The 17,780-nt window shown below is 42.5% G+C and overlaps 1 protein-coding gene across 21 annotated transcripts in view; it reads right to left on the reverse strand.

Moving 5' to 3' along the window:
• Window positions 1-17,780, reverse strand: part of Ttll5 (tubulin tyrosine ligase like 5) — a 252,368-nt gene that overhangs the window by 165,646 nt on the left and 68,942 nt on the right. For 20 of the 21 annotated variants that reach the window (XM_052739243.1, XM_052739245.1, XM_052739246.1 and 17 more), the window contains 4 exons: window positions 16,182-16,276; window positions 8,268-8,381; window positions 7,901-7,992; window positions 1,389-1,451 (listed from right to left, as the gene is read on the reverse strand). In XM_052739243.1, the coding sequence (XP_052595203.1) occupies window positions 1,389-1,451; window positions 7,901-7,992; window positions 8,268-8,381; window positions 16,182-16,276 (364 nt within the window). Of the gene's footprint in view, window positions 1-1,388; window positions 1,452-7,895; window positions 7,993-8,267; window positions 8,382-16,181; window positions 16,277-17,780 lie in introns of those variants that run through there. The other variant, XM_052739260.1, reaches the window with a different exon arrangement.

Here is a 17,780-nt window from a genome sequence, read left to right on the forward strand (position 1 = left end):
CTCTAACGTGAGCCCATCTCAAAGAAACCACAAACTCAGGGATACAAAGCTAAGATATGAGCTGAAAAGAATAAAAAAAGAAAGAGAGAATATAGCAAAAATGTATCAGTAGAATTCTACAGAGAAATCCAAAGAAGGAGAAAGGAGACTATTCCCATTAAAGACTTATGATTGGGCTGTGGGATGCAAAGCCAGAATACAGACAATTGACCCAGTAGGACACAAATCCTGCTGAAGGGTCTGACCTGCACAGATAAAGAAACCTTGGCAAAGTTCTCAGTCCAAACTCCAGTTTGTATGAAAGATCTGGGGCTGTCTTCCATGCAAACCCAAGTGTCGTCAAAAACTATGTGTGGTTATTTAACACTACTTACCACAAATATACAGATTTGCAAAGTGCAAATCCAATTTCCTATAATAATAAGAAACTGCAAGAAATGGCTGAAATCTGGGTATCTATTTTAAGACTTCCTCAGAAAACAAGACATATCCTTAAAACAAAGAGAATTTCTTCAAACAACCACGGTGCTTCATTAAAACAATCAATTACTGAACAATGTACAATGTGGTTATACCGCCTGGGCTACAAGCGTCCCCAGGTGAAGCGGCTCCCGGTAGCTGTGCCGTGGGAACTCCAGCCTCCGCTAACACCAACCGCTTCCCAACTCCCCTGGCACTGTGCTTAGCAGCTGTCATCTGCGCCTGTACGTTTACTCTGCCATTTAGGGACGCGCCTCGTCTTCGGAGCCAGTGACTCTTTTGTTCTTGAAAACCAGGTGATTATACCATTTAAAACTGTGCCTAGAGGATTCCTTACTGTTTCCTGACTGCAGATGCAGTGTGACCAGCTGCACCATCCTCCTGCCTCCGTGGCTTTGCTGACACGCTGAACTGGCCTCTCAAACTGTGAGTCAAAATAAACCCTTTCTACAGAAAGGAAGGAGGGAAGGAGGAAGGAAGGAAGAGAGGGAGGGAGGGAGGGAGAGAGGGAGGGAGGGAGGGAGAGAGGGAGGGAGGGAGGGAGGAAGGAAAGAGAAATGGAAAATGGGAAGAAAAGGAGGAAAGGAGGGAGAGAGGGGAGGGGAGGGGAGTATGCAAAAGGTGCTGAGTAAGGATCTTCTAAAAAAAAAAGAAGAAGAAGAATGGAAATGGGGCATCTGGTAAGACTGCTCAGAGGACTTTTATGACTTAATTTTTGGCTTTTATAAATATTACAAAATGCTGAGCGCTGTTAACACATGCTGGAAAATAATATACTGGGTTTTCTAAAAGGCCTTTTCTACCCCGGCCCTGTATGAAGACTTGGGTCAAGCTGCTACCCTTCCTTACATATGTTTTCTCTTAAGCGTGTGCTCTCATCCTGAACACTCAGCTGAGCAAGCTCTTACCTGTCCTGGAATAGGCGCGTGGCCAGCATGTAGTTCATGGAGGTTTTGTGTTCAAGGTAGGACCTAAAGGACAAAGAGAGAAGCCAAATTATTCCTTAAATTCAGTTCAAGAGGGAATGGTAGATATAAAACCACAAATCAAGCACCAAATTGACAGAATGTTTGTATAATATTTCTAAAGTGCCAGGATGGGAGATGGGTGTTAACGTAAATGAGAACCATATAGAGTAAGAATAAACAGAATACAACAAAGAATCAAGAGGAGGATTTAACATAGAAAATAGAAGACAACATTTTTTTAGATTAGTAAGAAGTGATACACTTTAATCAAAATGTCCCACTGAAAGGTAAAAAGAAAACCAACCAAGAAATCATATGCGCAGACGAGGACAACAGAGAAACTGGGGAGAGCTGCATAAAGGGGAGTCCACCTGCCCCCAAGTGGGAGTGCCCAGGGCTTCCATGCTGTTTACTGTGGGGGCATGCATTGCTTCTGTAAACTTTCAGAAACTGGATAATCTGGGTCACTAATCCATTCACACCTTCTCCACACAGCTCCTGAATGTGATTCTGCAACTCCAGCCAGATGGGTCTCCTAGGAGCTTTCTCATCCCACATCTCCCATGGACCCTTAGCCTCTAAACAGAAACCTTTCCAGCATCATGGCTGCTCAGGTCCACCCTGTTGTACATAGCCTTCCTTGACAGGAGCACTCTGAGTCTTACAGGTCTCCTTGTCTGACCTGCTCTGTTCCTCCTGAGAGACATGTCACCTGCTGTCTCCGAGAACACTTCTTCCAGAAAAGCTGCATGATGCAATTCATTGCTAGATACACACCCAGAAGACACATTCAAGAATGCCAACAGCATAGCTCTCTTTGACAGTTACAGACCAGAAAGAAGTCAAATGTCCATCAACAGAAGAATGTGAAATTAATAGCAGTTTCAACACACAGTTTAAAAGGGGGTAAGGTATTCAAAGGGAATGAGCTGTAGCCACATGAATCTTGGTGATGTGCTTAATGGAAAGAGCAAGATTACATGGAACACACACTTTCTGTCTGGAAAAGCAATGAAACAGACAAATCCACTTCTGTACACGAGAGAGTAACTGCTACAGGCCCTGCTCTCTAGCACAAAAGTCAGAGAAGTGTACAAGATGCAGAAACAGCTGCTTTTAGATATTAAACAAATGGTGGTATGGGCTGATTCTTATTAGTGAGAAGTCACAGAATTAAATCTTACAACTTCTCTGCCTTTCTTCCTACAAGCCATTTCCAGAGCATTCATAAAAAGGAGGATTCAAGTAGAGTCCCACAGTCTCTAAGACGAAAAGACTAGATCAAAGCTATAAAAAGCATCTAGAATTTTCAGGGCAAGGTACTGAAGAGACTATACATGAGAAAAAATTCCCAAAATAATGATGAGAGGTCTCTTAGTTTTGGGGTGCAAATCAGTCTGCTCAGTCAGAAGGTAATGGTCCGCTGGGCTAAGCTAAAGGCAATGGTCAGAATAAAGACCAACCAAGATTAAATGTAACTCAAATATTTCCACAGTTCACTGGGGGCTGAAAATTGCGTTCCAGCTGCCAGAACACAGGAACCTTCTTGAAAGCTGGGTCGCTTCACAGACACCCCAAAAGTGTCTTTTGAGGTAGATATATGCTCGGCTTATATTAAAGGAACCCTAACTTTGCCATAACAATGTACAAAGGCAGTATGAAAAGACTGTGCTGATCTACAAATAACTCAAGTGCCTGAACAAAAAACTAACAGGGTTTAAAGTGGGCAAGGAATCCAAACTCTGAAGATATAGCATTTAAAATGCATAGCATCTGATCAAAATTTACTGTACATATGAAGAGGGTATCCCATAAACCATTGGTTCTCAACATATGGATTGTGATCCCTTTGGGGGGTAAAATGACCTTTTCACAAGAGTTGCGTATCAAATATCCTGCATATCAGATATTTACATTAAAATTCAAAACAGTAGCAAAATTAGTTATGAAGGAACAACAAAATAATTTTATGGTTGGGGTCACCACAACATGAGGAGCTGTATGGATGGCAGTATTAGAAGGTTGAGAACCACGGCCATAAACTAAAGGAATGCCAATCAATGGACTCAGAAATGACAGATAGGAATTAAAACAGTCAAACAAACAAAAACAAGGAGGCAGAGGCAGGTAGATCTCTGAGTTTGAAGCCAGCCTGGTCTGCAGAGCAAGTTCCAGGACAGCCAGGAACCCTGTCTCAAAAAAAACCAAAAACAAACAAACAAACAAAAAGATATGTACTAAAAAGTATTACAATGTATGCACAAAGGTCTACAGAAATGAAAAAGAGGGAAACAAGACATAGAAAAAATACAAACAGGAATTCTATAACAAAAAAGTCAATACTGGAAATAAAATGTTCACTAGAATTATTAGAGGTTAGGATGCTACAGACAAATAAAAATTGACCTAAAAAAAGAAAAAGAAAATTGAAAATCGACCTTAAAGACAAAAATAAATGTCCATGGCATAACACAGTCAAACAGGTAAAACAAGTATAAAAAATAATCCTGGGGCTTAGTTGGTAAAGTGCCTGTTGGGTAACATGAGGACCTGAGTATGGCTCCCCAGCAACCATGTAAAAAGGTTGGGGCAGTGGTGCATATCTGTAACATCAGCGTTGAGTGTGTGAGAACAGACACCCAGAGTTCACTGTCCAGGCAGCCTGGCCAAACTGAAGAGCTCCATCAATGACAGACCCTGTCTCAAATACAAACACACAGGACAGAGAGATGGCTCAGCAGGTTAAGGCACTTGCTACCAAGTTTGGTGGACCTGTTGTCTCTCCCTGGCACCCTCATTGTAGAAGGAAAGAAATCCTGCAAGTCACCCTTTAACGTCTACACAAGCTGTGGCACACACACACCCACTGCCCCTCCCTATAATATACCAATAAAATAAGATGAAGAGCAATCAAGAAAGACACCTGGTATTAGTCTCTGGCCTCTGCATGCAGGTATCCACATGTGGGTGGGTAGGTGGGAGGGAGGGAGGGAGGGAGGGAGGGAGGGAGGGAGGGAGGGAGGGAGGAAATGCAAAAATCCTCAACACGCTCAACTCAAAGCACATTTAAAAAACTAAAAAGATTTGAGACGTAAGACTCATCCCAAGGATGCAAAGATGGCCCTGAATGCTATATCCCAAGTGCAACAAGAAAAACAGAGACAAAAGAGTAAAAAAGCTAGCAAGGATGCAGAAAAAAGAGAAGGAACCCTTAGATGCATTGCTGGGAATGTAAACTGTCACTATGGAAACAACCACGGAAATGTCTCAAAAATTAACAAGAAGAACTACCAAATAATCCAGCAAGATACCTGTAGTCCCATGTTTATTGAAACGCTATGAACAGAATATAAAGTCTATTTAAGTATTCCATCAAGAGTGGAATGGATGAAGAAAATGTGGTTCGTACACAGTAGAACACTGTTATGCTATAGAAAGAACAAAATCCTGTCATTTCCAACAACATAGATGAACCTGGAGGTCGTAAATGTGAATGAAGTAAGCCAGGCATAGAGAAACAGATGCCGTATTACTCAGAACAAAATCCTGTCATTTCCAACAACATAGATGAACCTGGAGGTCGTAAATGTGAATGAAGTAAGCCAGGCATAGAGAAACAGATGCCGTATTACTCACTCCCACTGCAGAACCCAAGCAGAAGGACAACAGCACACTCAGCAGGCAGAGTGGGGAGAACAAGAGGCTGGCGTGGTTAGGAAGGAGGAGCAAGGTTAGCAGATCTACCTGTTATACAGCATGGTGACCATAGGGAAGAATATTCCTGCAAAGTGGAGGCATTTTAGGTGTTTCTATCACCAAAGGTAACCATGAGATTTAGAAAGTCTAACCTCTAACCATCCTTTGTTTAGAAACACTGTTAGATAAAATCAGTTATTTTTTTAATTTTTAAATTGTAAGACAAAAGCTGTGCGATAGTGGTGCATGCCTTTGATCCCAGCACTCAGGAGGCAGAGGCAGGCGATCTCTGAGTTCAAGGCCAGCCTGGTCTACAGAATGAGTTCCAGGACAGTCAGAAATACACAGTGATACACCTAGTCTTGAAAAACAAAACCGAAATGAAATTAAAAATTTGTAAGACAAAGCAATAGAAAAATGCTAGGTACTAAGAAAGCAGGAGTAGAGTATATTAAAGTACACTAAGTAAATTTCGGAACAAATAGATTTTAAAAAAAAGTCAATCACACCATGAGGCACAAAGACTATTTCCTAACAGGGAGGAAGCCTGATTCTCATGAAGACGCAGCCTGATGGTGCACGCAATAACAGAGATCCAGAATACAGCAAAATGGGCAGACCAAAAGGAAAAGTGAGTGTCACCAAGGACGACGGAGAACTTCTGGACCAGTATCTCAACAACTGATACAGGAGCAGATATGGCTGAGATAAGAGCACTAACCCTGTGGCCTGACCCACCTTTGTGAAGCAGCCCATCCAGCCACAGGGCAGACACCGTTCAACATACACTACATTTGCCACCATTAGCCACATAAGAACTCTCAGGAAATTTAAGATTCAAGTTTTCCAAATTATATTCTCTGACCTTAACATAAGTAAACTGAAAAAATCAGTTACTAAAAGATTTCTGGAAAAACTCCAAATACTTTAAAAAAAAAAAAAAAACCATACTTCTAAATAACCCAAAAAGAAAATGAATAGGGAAATGAGAAAATATTTTAAACAGATGAAAGCAAAGCACAATAATCAAAATGTGTGGGATGTCACTAAAGAGGAGCCTAGTCTGAAATTTATATACTCGATACTTCATTCAAAACATATTACAGACCTCACATAAAGGCTAAATTAGCAAAACTTCCTACTGGAAACATAAGAGAAAAAGGCTTTGCACCACAGAAAGTTATTCTTAGCAAAGAAATACAAAGTAGTTAAACTGTAGCAAAAACCATTCTTATGAAAGTGAGCAAACCGTCACAGACGTGGAGGAAATACTATACAGATATATGCATACATGCATATATACATGTATACACACATACATATCCAAGAAAGGACCTGTAGCAAACACAGCCTTTTGTAACACAGTAATAAAAATACAGACGTGCCAACTGCAGATGATGTGCTCAGTACTGCTGCCCTCATCGCAAATCATTCAAGCCCAGGGAGGCCCTAGTTTGCTGGGCTGAAAAAGCCCGGTGACACCAGGTGACAGCAACCAGGGACCAACTGGAGTTTCTCAGCATCTTGGGTAAAGTGTAAAAGTGTATCAGCACTGCTCAGTGACTTGTCCAGTTCTACTCTAGCTATTTACCCAGGAGAAAGGATTTTAAGGGCACACAAGGCACAGCCCATGGACACTCACGGGGCTTTTCTTCACAACAGCCACATAATGGACACACCTGGTCCAGGGCAAGAGAATGGGTAAACTGTGATAGAGTAACACAATCCAACAGTACACAGGAACAAAGAATGGATTATTGCTTCATATGACAACAGGCATGAACCTCAAAAATTCTGTATAAAAAAAAGAAGCCAAATATAGCAATTACATACTGTATGACTCCACATGTCTAAACGCTCCTGGAAAACCCAGTGACAGAAAGAAGGCCACTCTGGAGGGTGACTGTCGAGGCCCATACAGGACTTATGGAGTTTTCCATGTAATGGATGTGGAGTAGTTAAACTGTTTAATTTGCCAAAAACCACCATCAAAATGCACACTTGGAATGGAGTCACTGTATCTATTGTCTGGAAACTAGAACTGAGTACTTATCAGAAATAAACAATGTATTATTTAGGCACATACAGTGAGAACAAATAAGTTTTTAAATCAAGATGATGAAAAACATAAAATTAAGAACAGGGGAATGGTTAGGAGGGAGACGGGGAAAATGGGGAGGGTGGGCTGGAGAGATGGCTCAGAGGTTAAGAGCACTTGCTGCTCTTCCAGAGGACCTGAGTTCAGTTCCAGTGCCCACATCAGGCAGGCAATTGACAACTGTCTGTAACACCAGCTCCTGGGAATCCAATGTCTCTGGCTCATGAGACTATTTGTAGTCATGTGCGCACAGCCACATGTACATGTACACATGTAATCAAAATACTAAAAATGAATCTTAAAAAACAGGGAGAGGGCTTCAACATAGGTTCATGACCATTGATGGCCATGTTCTTGGATTTATGAATATCTGTGGTTTGCCTTTTTCCCCTCTTTGAAGTTTGGGTCTCAGGGAGCCCAGGGAGGCCTTGAATTCCCTGTGCAGCAGAGGGTGACTTTGAACCTCCTGCCTCTACCTCCTGAATCTGGACATTATAAGCATGTATCATCGTGCCTGGTTTGTGGATTAATTATTATTTTAAATAAGGTAGGTAAGAAAGGCAGCACATTAGAAGCGATAACAATGAGTCACCATCAAGCTAATTCTACAGACTAGACTTAGGTATAACTTTAGAAAAAAAAAAGGCAGTCACCTCACCCATATATTTCCCATGTCTCGGATGTAGGAAATATGCGGATAAATCCTCCTCTCCGGTCATTCTCTTCCTTTACCCTTCGCAAAACTTTGATCTAGGTGGAGGAAGAAAGAACAGAAAGATAAAAGAGCGCCTACTTGGAAACCTGAAGTTATAAGACAAAGGCAGAGTTCCAAATGCAGAAAATGACACAAACGTTTGGAAGAATCAATGACATTTAGGATGTTTCCTGAGGAGAAATTTCTCCTATCTAGAATCTTTCTCCTTTGGAGAAAGGAGAAAAGTGTGTCATAAGTGTTACGAATCACTCACTGATTTGCACTGAGCCCTTTGTTAACCCACAAAGGCTTGATATGAAAAGATCTTTACCTCTTCCATTGACAGACCAAGTACAGAGCCGCCTAACTTCCCCGGGACCTTCTCCCGGGCTGAGGCCACAAGGTTTTTCATTTCTGCATCACTGGCAGAGAGTGGACGGGCGCGCTAAGAGGAAAAAAATCAAGGCAAGGTTGAAGGGAGCGAACACCATCATCTTCCCCTCGCTCCTCACTCAACAGCAGTATTTTTCAGACCTGGAGAAGCTCAAATCTACAGCCCAATTTCTAGAATTAATCACTTAGCCCCAAACCCCAGGAAACAGAAAAAAACTTCCAAGTCAAGAAGAGAAATGGTAGAAATATGCTAAAGACCGCAAACAAGCAGGAAACGGTGAGCGATGCCGTTATCTCCTCAATGTGCAGACTTAGTGTTGGTTTGAAGGTATAGCCAATATTTCGGGGGCAGGGAAAAAACCCCAAAACAGCCCCACAGAGATGAGAATGTGTATTTATTGTAGCAAATAATTATGTTCTCTTTAGCACTGGGAGGGGAGAGTTGGTTGACCTGAGACAAGAAACCAAGGACTACGCTTTTGCTTCCAAGCTGGGCGCTCTAGGATATTTTAGAAACTGAAAGGAAAATCCTGAAAGCAGAATCATCAGTAAATTTAAAGCAGAGCTCTTATGAAAACGCTGCTACTCAGAGAGCACTGTGGCTGCTCAACATCAGGACTGGATGAAGGCTGACTGCCTGTGTCCCAAGGAGGCAGTACCGAAGCCATGGCCATAACAGACCCACAGGTGATCTGGGTTCCATCCGTTTCCACAGCGTGAGCAGGAGTCTGAGGACCACGCTGTCAGTGATTTTGATCTTACACAAGCAGAAGAGCCTCAAGTGTGAAAATACACTACTACTGAAACTGATGAAATGACTGATAAAATACGACAAACAAAAATGTCAATGAGGAAAAAAGGGGAGAAGTAATCAAAGAACTACAGGCATGAATTATCTCTCTAGATTCCCGGAAGAAACCTGCATCAAGGAGAAGCAGGTCAACTGTGGGCAGCTAGTACTGTCTTTATGCTTGGGCCAGCCATGGGTGTTTGTGGGTCTCCAAAGTTCATGATGAGGACCTACCCCCAACTGATGGTATTTGGAAATGGGGCCTTTCAGGGGTAATTAGAGTTAGACAAGATCATATTTGTGGTGCCTTCTTAGTCTAATAGAGTTAGTGCCAGAGACTTCACTCACTCTCCTGTGCTCTCCCTGATGTGTGCCAACAGATGTGCTTTGACTAGACAATGAAATGTCAGCTGCTTGCAAAGCAAGCCCTCAGAAGGAGTTCTATCTTGCTGGAATCTTGGTCTTTTTTGTTTTGTTCTGCTTTTTTTTTTTTTTTTTTTTTCAAGACAGGCTTTTTGATGTAGTCTTGGTTGTCCTGGAACTCCATGTGTAGACCAGGCTGACCTTGAACTCACAGAAATCCCCATCTTTGCCTACCGAGTGCTGGGATTAAAGGCATGCGAAACCCCTGCCCCACCTGGGATCTTGTTTTTAAACATCCCAGGGTCTAAAACTGTAAGAAATAAACTTTCTGCTAAGTCACCAAGTGACAAGTTATAAATAGCACACAAACCAAGAATGGTTTTCCCTTTGAACACAGGAAACTAATTATTTGCAAACTAAGCACAGGAGTTATAAAAACTAAATTTTATCAGGGGCAAAACTCCATGACAAGCTACCTATATAATGAAAGATTATGAAATCAGCATTTATTTATCTAGCTTTTACTGTGGTATCTTCAATATCTAGAGAAGTAAATCAATAAATATTTGTTTTACAAGTGAGTAGCCATCCTGGGAATATTTTAATTCCCTTCAGTCTCTAGGGATAAAGGGAACATATATTGGAACTGACCTGCACAAAGGAGAGGGTAAGGATTCAGCTAGGAACACATCACTTTTGTAAGTCTTTAAAGTGTGATGATGATTAGTAAAGAACTGAAACAGTAAAGGAGTGGCTTGAGGACGTCTCTCATCATCCCACACTACTTACAGTTTGAGAACACAAACAAGCAAATGAGCTCAGCTAGTTCACCTGTGCAAGCACAGCTCCGCCGATCAGAAAGCCACATAAAGTCATTGGCAGTGAGTCTTCCAAAATCGAGAAGCCCTCCTGTCTGATCCGAAGGGTACTTTATTATCTATTTTAATGTTGGGGGAGTTAGTAGATGGAACCCTGAGCCTTTGTGTGTGCCAACAACTTCTCGACTACTGAGGTATATCCCCAGTCCTTGATTTCTTTGAGAGAGTATCTCAGGCTAGCCTTAAACTAGTGATCCTCCTGCCTCGGCCTTCCAAGTACTGACACTATGGGTGTGTGTCACCACACCTTGCTGTTAAGGATACTTTAAAGTCATCTCAAATAATATAATGAGGGAACAAGACATGTGACTCAAATGACTGCATGCAAATGAAGACTTTCATCATCAGATGTCTAGAACAGACAGACTGCCATGTAGTGGCCCTGATGAACTAAAGCCGCCTTAGGTTGCTCAAGTGCTGAGGGCGTGGATTCCTACAACAGTTTTCAGGGATCCAGCACTCTATGTCTGGGAACACAGGACTAGCCAATACTAAATAACACCCAATGATCATTTCCAACTCTGCTTCTTTGTAACATGCTTTTCAATATCCTTGGGTCCTAAAGGCTGAGATACTGATGGACAGATTTTCTCCTCAGCACAAACTTAACGGCACTCCTGCAAACAATGAATTAGCACCCTTAACAGTTAAGTTTCTCTACAATCACTGTCAAGAGCCACCTCCTACACTCCTGTGTGCATGCACAGCTCCTTTCTTACCCACATCCCACTCAGTCCTGGATCCTGTGTGCGTCTACACAAAACACTAGGAGGTAAGGAATGACAGGCAGCAATTCAGGCTAGGTAGTCTGAGGTAGGATGAAGGAAGTTATGACCTGAATTACAGATAAGTGAGAAAGAATAGAGAGAAGGGAAAAGAAGGTTAGGAGGAGAGAAAAATCAATGTTTGGGAGTGCCACAGCACACTAGGAGACCAAAAGCAAGGAGAAAAAAAAGGAATCAAGAGTGTTCTGTAAAACCATCGCAGCTATCAAAATCAAGGGAGGACTGGAGACACAGCTCAGTGGTCCTCTGTGCTTGCCTGGCATGTGAAAGGCCCCAGGTTCTTCCTACTACCTAAAAAAATTTAAAAAACAAAACAAACAAACAAAAAAACCTTAAGGAAAAACAGCCATCTTGTAGTTTTAACTTACGAGTCCCTCCACTGCACTCTCTGATGGTAATATAATAAATTACATATTCCAATGGGCTGACTGACCACTGGAGAAACAAGCCTCCACTAACTGAGAGGCCGCTAGCTCTGGGAGATGAAGAGGTACGTACACCATCAAGTACCCAGAGAAATTTTAAACTGCCAATTAGTGTCTAGGTTGGTTATTTGGTCTTGGTTTTTGCTATGGACAGCAAATAATATTTAGATAATTACTAAATACGAAACATTACATTCTGCAGAGTTTTGAGTTCTACGATCGTGTCACCAAACACACATTAGAGAAGCACATGAAGCAGTTACCAAACACGACACTAGACACCCAGAGGACTTTTCTTTGCCATATAACTCACTTTATTAGAAGCAGGGGTTCAGGAAGCTGCCGTTCAGGCTTCCGGAGCAGACAACTGTTAGGATAACTGGCAGAGCTTCCTACTGAGCATCAGCCGGGACAACCTGACCCACTGCAGAAATGGGCCAAAGCCCCACATGAGCAACACCCGAGAAGATGGCAGCCAATTTCAAAATCGCTTACAGCGACAGTAAAGGAGCGAAGGTTGATAGTGGCAGAAAAACATTTGTCTTATTTTACAGGCCGCATCTGATTTCCACAGGTTTCTAAATTCAGTTACAAATCGCTACACATATCAAATACCATCTGTGAAAAAATGCAAATAAGCCCACACTCAATGCAAAATGAGTGCTGACACCAGGCTGCCGGAGCAGTCTGCTTCCTAAGATACCTGAACCGGATAAAGTTCCTGGGTGAATTCTAATATTTTCTTTCCAGAATATTTTGGGCAAAATGATGGATAAGCTCTGTTCATCATTTCAATCCAACTGCCTTTCCCACAGCATATTCCCCCTCGAGAACTGAAGGCCCTGAGCTATCACAGCCTCTGTCCTCATGGTCTATAACCAAGAAGATACTGGTACATGTCTCTCCACATACTCTATTTTGTGTTTTCAAATTATACAAAGAGTAGGTACATGAGATATATATATATACCATGGAAGGCCAAAGCTAAAAGGCTTTCTATTTCAGAAATGGGGATTAAAATTGAGTCAAGTCTCCAAATGACCCAGAACTTACTTACCTGTGTGATTTTTGATGACTGTACCTATGCAGATACGGGATGCTATAAGAGACAAAAAATGGAATACAGCCTTACCTTTTCCTAATAGGCCTATGGCTCTCCATTTCCTGTATCTAAGACATTAGAAAGCACAGACCACATGCAAGAGCCCTGCCCTTGGTGGAAAAGTGAGAGTATTTCTCTACAGTACTGCTGTCGTGCTATTCTTTGTGTTCCAACTTCAACTTCTCACTACTGTTAGATACTGAAGACCCTGGGTGTACTAGCCTGCCTGACAAACCTGTTTCATACAGTACACAAAGCTCCTCTATTGGTCTTTATGTGTCTATCCCCAAGGCTGCTTTTGGATGGCATCATGCCACTGTCCACCAGTAAGCAGAATAAATATTGGGAAGATTTCTAATGATTTGCAAAGAATTGCCAATAAAAGCTGACCAGCAAGTTAAGAAATGGGATCCACTCTTTTAAGATTGGAATGCTGCTATCCCTAGAAGAAAAGCCTTGCAGAAATGGTATCAAAACTGTAAGAAACATTCACAGCTCTGGCGTCCAACGTGTTAGCAAGAGTTTCCACCTAAAACCTGAGAAAAAAGATTCTAAAATGGAAGTAAAAACAGCTTCCTAGTTGTCTCTCTCAAGTTAGCAGAAGCCTGCAGGTTTGAGCTACTATGGCAGGTTCCTGACGTGTGCGCTTGACCTGCAATATGTCGGGAATGAGGCCTCTGCAAGTGGCACATTAAGCTGCGTGGTGGATTTAGCCTTTGCTAGTACAAAACAAAAAGAGATTTCTGGGCTACATGCTACTTTGATAGAAGCATAGACCCACTATTTCTGAGAGTTGATGATTCCCAGAGCTGGCAGAAAGCGTACCACTGCCATGTTGGGAAGCTGAGGTGGGCGGAGCCAGCAGCCACAGCTGCTGCAGTTTAAAGCAATAGATTCACAATAAGATTCAGATGTAATAGTTTACAATGTGTGTAAAATATACTTAGACTTAAAAGAGACAAAAAAGGTGATATATACGGTTATATAAACAAATACATAGTTTTAAAAAATAAAGTCTTTAAAGAGACAGTAAAATTAATATAAAAAATAAGCCACGTTAAGATGAATATTACACAGAGAATCTGGATTGTGTTGTCTTTGGGATTTTTAACTGCAGAAAAACATTTGATCGTAAAAGATGTTGAGTTAAACCAATATGGATATTTTAAAGGTACCTTGACTTCAAAATTTGGATGTAAGGGTATGTTGCTTTGGAAAGGAGGCTCTTCTTTTATTTCTACAGAAAGCCAGAGGCTATGGATTTGTTCCAGATTAAGATACATTAGGTTTGACCAGCCAAGACCCCCTGAAAGGTCTCCAATGACACCATGGCCCAGATGATCCAACATCCAGAACGGTTTGAAGGCAACTGGCTCAGACAATATAGCCTATGGACTACTCCATAATCCTAAAATTTTCTTTGTGTCCCCATAAGATACAGCGCCCCCCTCCAGCAGGAAGTAGTAAGAGAAGCTACACCCAAATTCCCAAACTATATGTAATTTTACTATGTTAAGGTTAAAACCTTATTTTTTGAAAAAAAAAAGAAAAGAGGAAGTGCTATGGATATCATTCTGTATAAATAAAACACTGATTGGCCAGGGGCTAGGCAGGAAGTATAGGCGGGACAAGGAGAGAGAAGAATTCTGGGAAGTGGAAGACTGAGAAGGAGAGACACTGCTAGCCGCCACCAGGACACGCAGTATGTGAAGACGCCGGTAAGCCACGAGCCACGTGGCAAGGTACAGATTTATAGAAATGGATTAATTTAAGCTATAAGAACAGTTAGCAAGAAGCCTGCCATGGCCATACAGTTTGTAAGCAATGTAAGTCTCTGTGTTTACTTGGTTGGGTCTGAGTGGCTGTGGGACTGGCAGGTGAGAGAGATTTGTCCCAACTGTGGGCAAGGCAGGAAAACTCTAGCTACACAGCTCTGCCTAGGGATGTGTGCAGCTCTCCTAGGGATGCTTGCAGGGAATAATTAGCACAGGTATGTGACTACCTAGGTTTTCCCACTATACCTAGGTTAATAATTCTCTACCTTTTCTTATTAAATATACAGAAATCCCTTTGATCTGTGGTGATGCTCATGAGCAAGTAGGACTCTGATGTCTGGTTGTATCTCTAATCTGAGACAACACCTCTTACAATATAGTACACCATGTTCCACAGCACACCACTACCCAGGGAATCATCCCAGAGCAGTTAGGCAGCCATCGACCCACTCCAGCTCAAAGGCATGTTAGACTTGGCTTGTAGTGCTCTAGTTTTGTTTTGAATGAGCTAATTGTCAACATTAAAAACAAACAAACAAAACAAAAACAAATCATTCCTGATTTCTCTTGACAACAGGAGGCTCTTAGCCCTATTGGCCACTGGAGCATGACAGTGATCAGCTAGAGCACACTCATCAGTCGCCCCCCGCCTTGATGGAGGAGGGCTCCACTCTTCGGTTAGCCTGGCACATCACTGTGTTGTAGCTGCCTACTGTCCTTCTTCACATTACCTGCCTGCAAGCCTGAGAAGCACATGACTGTGAAAACCCTGTCAAATGTGAAGACAGCTGACATAGCACCACTCTCAATGAGACTCCTGAGCAGATGGAGGAAGAGGAAGAATGGAAGAAAAGAAGGCTGGAGGGAAGAATGGACGGGTGAAGTGGAGGAAGAAGAGTGATGGAAGAGAGAGGAGGGGGAGGAGAGAGGGAGAAAGGAGAAACTATTAATAGCGCTTATGATGTAGTGGAGGAGCAGGGGACAGTTTACAAGCCACAATCAATGAATTCAAAACACAATGAAAAAGAAGGGAATTGGGGTCCTTATCCTATCTTTAAGGACAGACACTAAAGGTCCCTAAAGATAGGATGGATTATAAAAATAGCTCCAAAGTTTTAGTAGGCCCGGAATCAACCCAGATGGGCAGAGAGGAGCTGGGCAAAGTCTCATTAATGAGAAGACACACTAAGGGAAAGTACTCAAGCATGCAGACTGAGGACGCGACGGAATGAGCAGGCCCAAACCAGACAGAGTGCACAGACGGGAGCAGTAATTGACCAAACAATGCTTCTGACTCAGCAGTTTCTTTGGGTATTATTTTAGCTTTGATTAGAGCTCATGACCACTGAGGGTCCCTTCAAAGAGGACAGAGGACACACTGTTTCCATGGAGCATCTGTTTTACAAAACTGGTCTGAAGATTAGAAAAAGCCTAGTCATGCTTAAGAGTGAGCAGGCCCCACTCTGCTTTGTTTCAGAGCATGTCAGTCTGAGGGGAGAAACAGGGAGTTTGGAAGAGAGAAGGAAAGGTAGCGAAAAGAGGAAAGGCAGAACAAAAACGAAGAGTAAGTTTGTTGGGAAGCAGGTGAATGCACTGAAGACCAGCCACTGCTGAACACATCCCCAAATCCTCCTGCCCTAAGTGACCTCCCAATCACAGTGCTCCAGTGCCCCCATCTCACCGGCTGCCACTCCCCAGCAAGCCTTCTCTGGGCTTCACGCTCAACTGGCTTACCTGGGATTTCTGAAAAGGGTTCCGTCGGGAAGACTCAAAGGTGGGGTAAATTGACCTGTTGGATGCCCGCTGTGCGGGATCTTGGCACACAAACCCTGGATGGGGAATGAGCAGTATTAAGAGCTGTCCTTTTCTTTTTTTTTTTTTTTTTTTTTTTTTGGTTTTTCGAGACAGGGTTTGTCGGTGTAGCTTTGCGCCTTTCCTGGAACTCGCTTTGAAGACCAGGCTGGCCTCGAACTCACAGAGATCCGCCTGGCTCTGCCTCCCGAGTGCTGGGATTAAAGGAGTGTGCCACCACTGCCCAGCAAGAGCCGTCTTTTTCTAAGAAATCAGTCTGTTTGGTTCAAGTACCTTTAAACTCATCCTAAAGAGGGAAGCAGCCTGAGGAGCTAATTATAATCCCGACTGACAGAGACGTGGCTTTGATAAGTCTCAAACAAATGAACAGTCATCTTTATGAAACACACAGCTGTTTATGAAAGAAAAGATTGTTGATTTTTTTTTAAGTAGCTTTATGGATGATGACTGGGGGAAAAGGTTTCACCAGAAGAATCCAATAGCAAGCCTATTGTCATGTCCTATTACAACCTACTGGGAAGACAGAAGACGGCCTACTTTTAATACCTGCAATGGGCTTTATGATTATCTACAGCTTAAAAATGTTTTGTTATATCTGTTTTTCTATATTATTATTATTATTTTGTTTTTTTTGAAACGAGGCTTCTCTGTATAGCCTTGGCTGTCCTGGAACTCACTCTGTAGACCAGGCTGGCCTCAAACTCAGAGATTTCCCTGCCTCTGCATCCCAAGTGCTGGAATTAAAGGTGTGCACCACCACCACCCGGCTCTAATTAATTATTTTAATATTCAACTGTAAAGTAATTATCCTTGGTCATGATTCTCAAGAAGGGAAACAGGGATTTTAGCCCAAATCATAAGTTATATGTTTTTTATATTATTGGTAAATTGTATGCATCACTGTAAAAATACAGATTTTTTTTCTTCACAATTTTTTTAACAAAAAAGGAAACAGGCCGGGCGGTGGTGGCGCACGCCTTTAATCCCAGCACTCGGGAGGCAGAGCCAGGCGGATCTCTGTGAGTTCGAGGCCAGCCTGGACTACCAAGTGAGTTCCAGGAAAGGCGCAAAGCTACACAGAGAAACCCTGTCTCGAAAAAACCAAAAAAAAAAAAAAAAAAAAAAAAAAAAGGAAACAATTTCCACTAGTTTCACTTTCTTCCTAAAAGAACTAGATTCTCAACCAAAAAGAAGATGCTACAATCCACAGGCCCAGAGAGGCTAGGTAACAAGAAGGGTTCAAGGGGTCTCCCCGAGAAGGGGAAGTAAGCAATTTTGTGGGTGGACTGGGGGTGGGTGGGGATAGGAACATGAGGAATCAGGTGGAAGGGGTGGGGGAGAGCATTTCTGGGGTCAGACAGAAACCTGGAGCAAGGGAAACTCCCAGGAATCTACAAGGATGACCCCAGCTAAGACTCCTAGCAATAGTGGATACATAGCCTAAACTGTCCATCTCCTGTGACCAGAGACTTGCAGCGGAGGGATTGGGACACCAACCCAGCCACACAGCCTCCAACTTAC

Source organism: Peromyscus californicus, unplaced genomic scaffold (genome assembly GCF_007827085.1).
Source record: "Peromyscus californicus insignis strain IS unplaced genomic scaffold, ASM782708v3 Scaffold_15__1_contigs__length_86483966, whole genome shotgun sequence".
Lineage (NCBI taxonomy): Eukaryota > Metazoa > Chordata > Mammalia > Rodentia > Cricetidae > Peromyscus > Peromyscus californicus.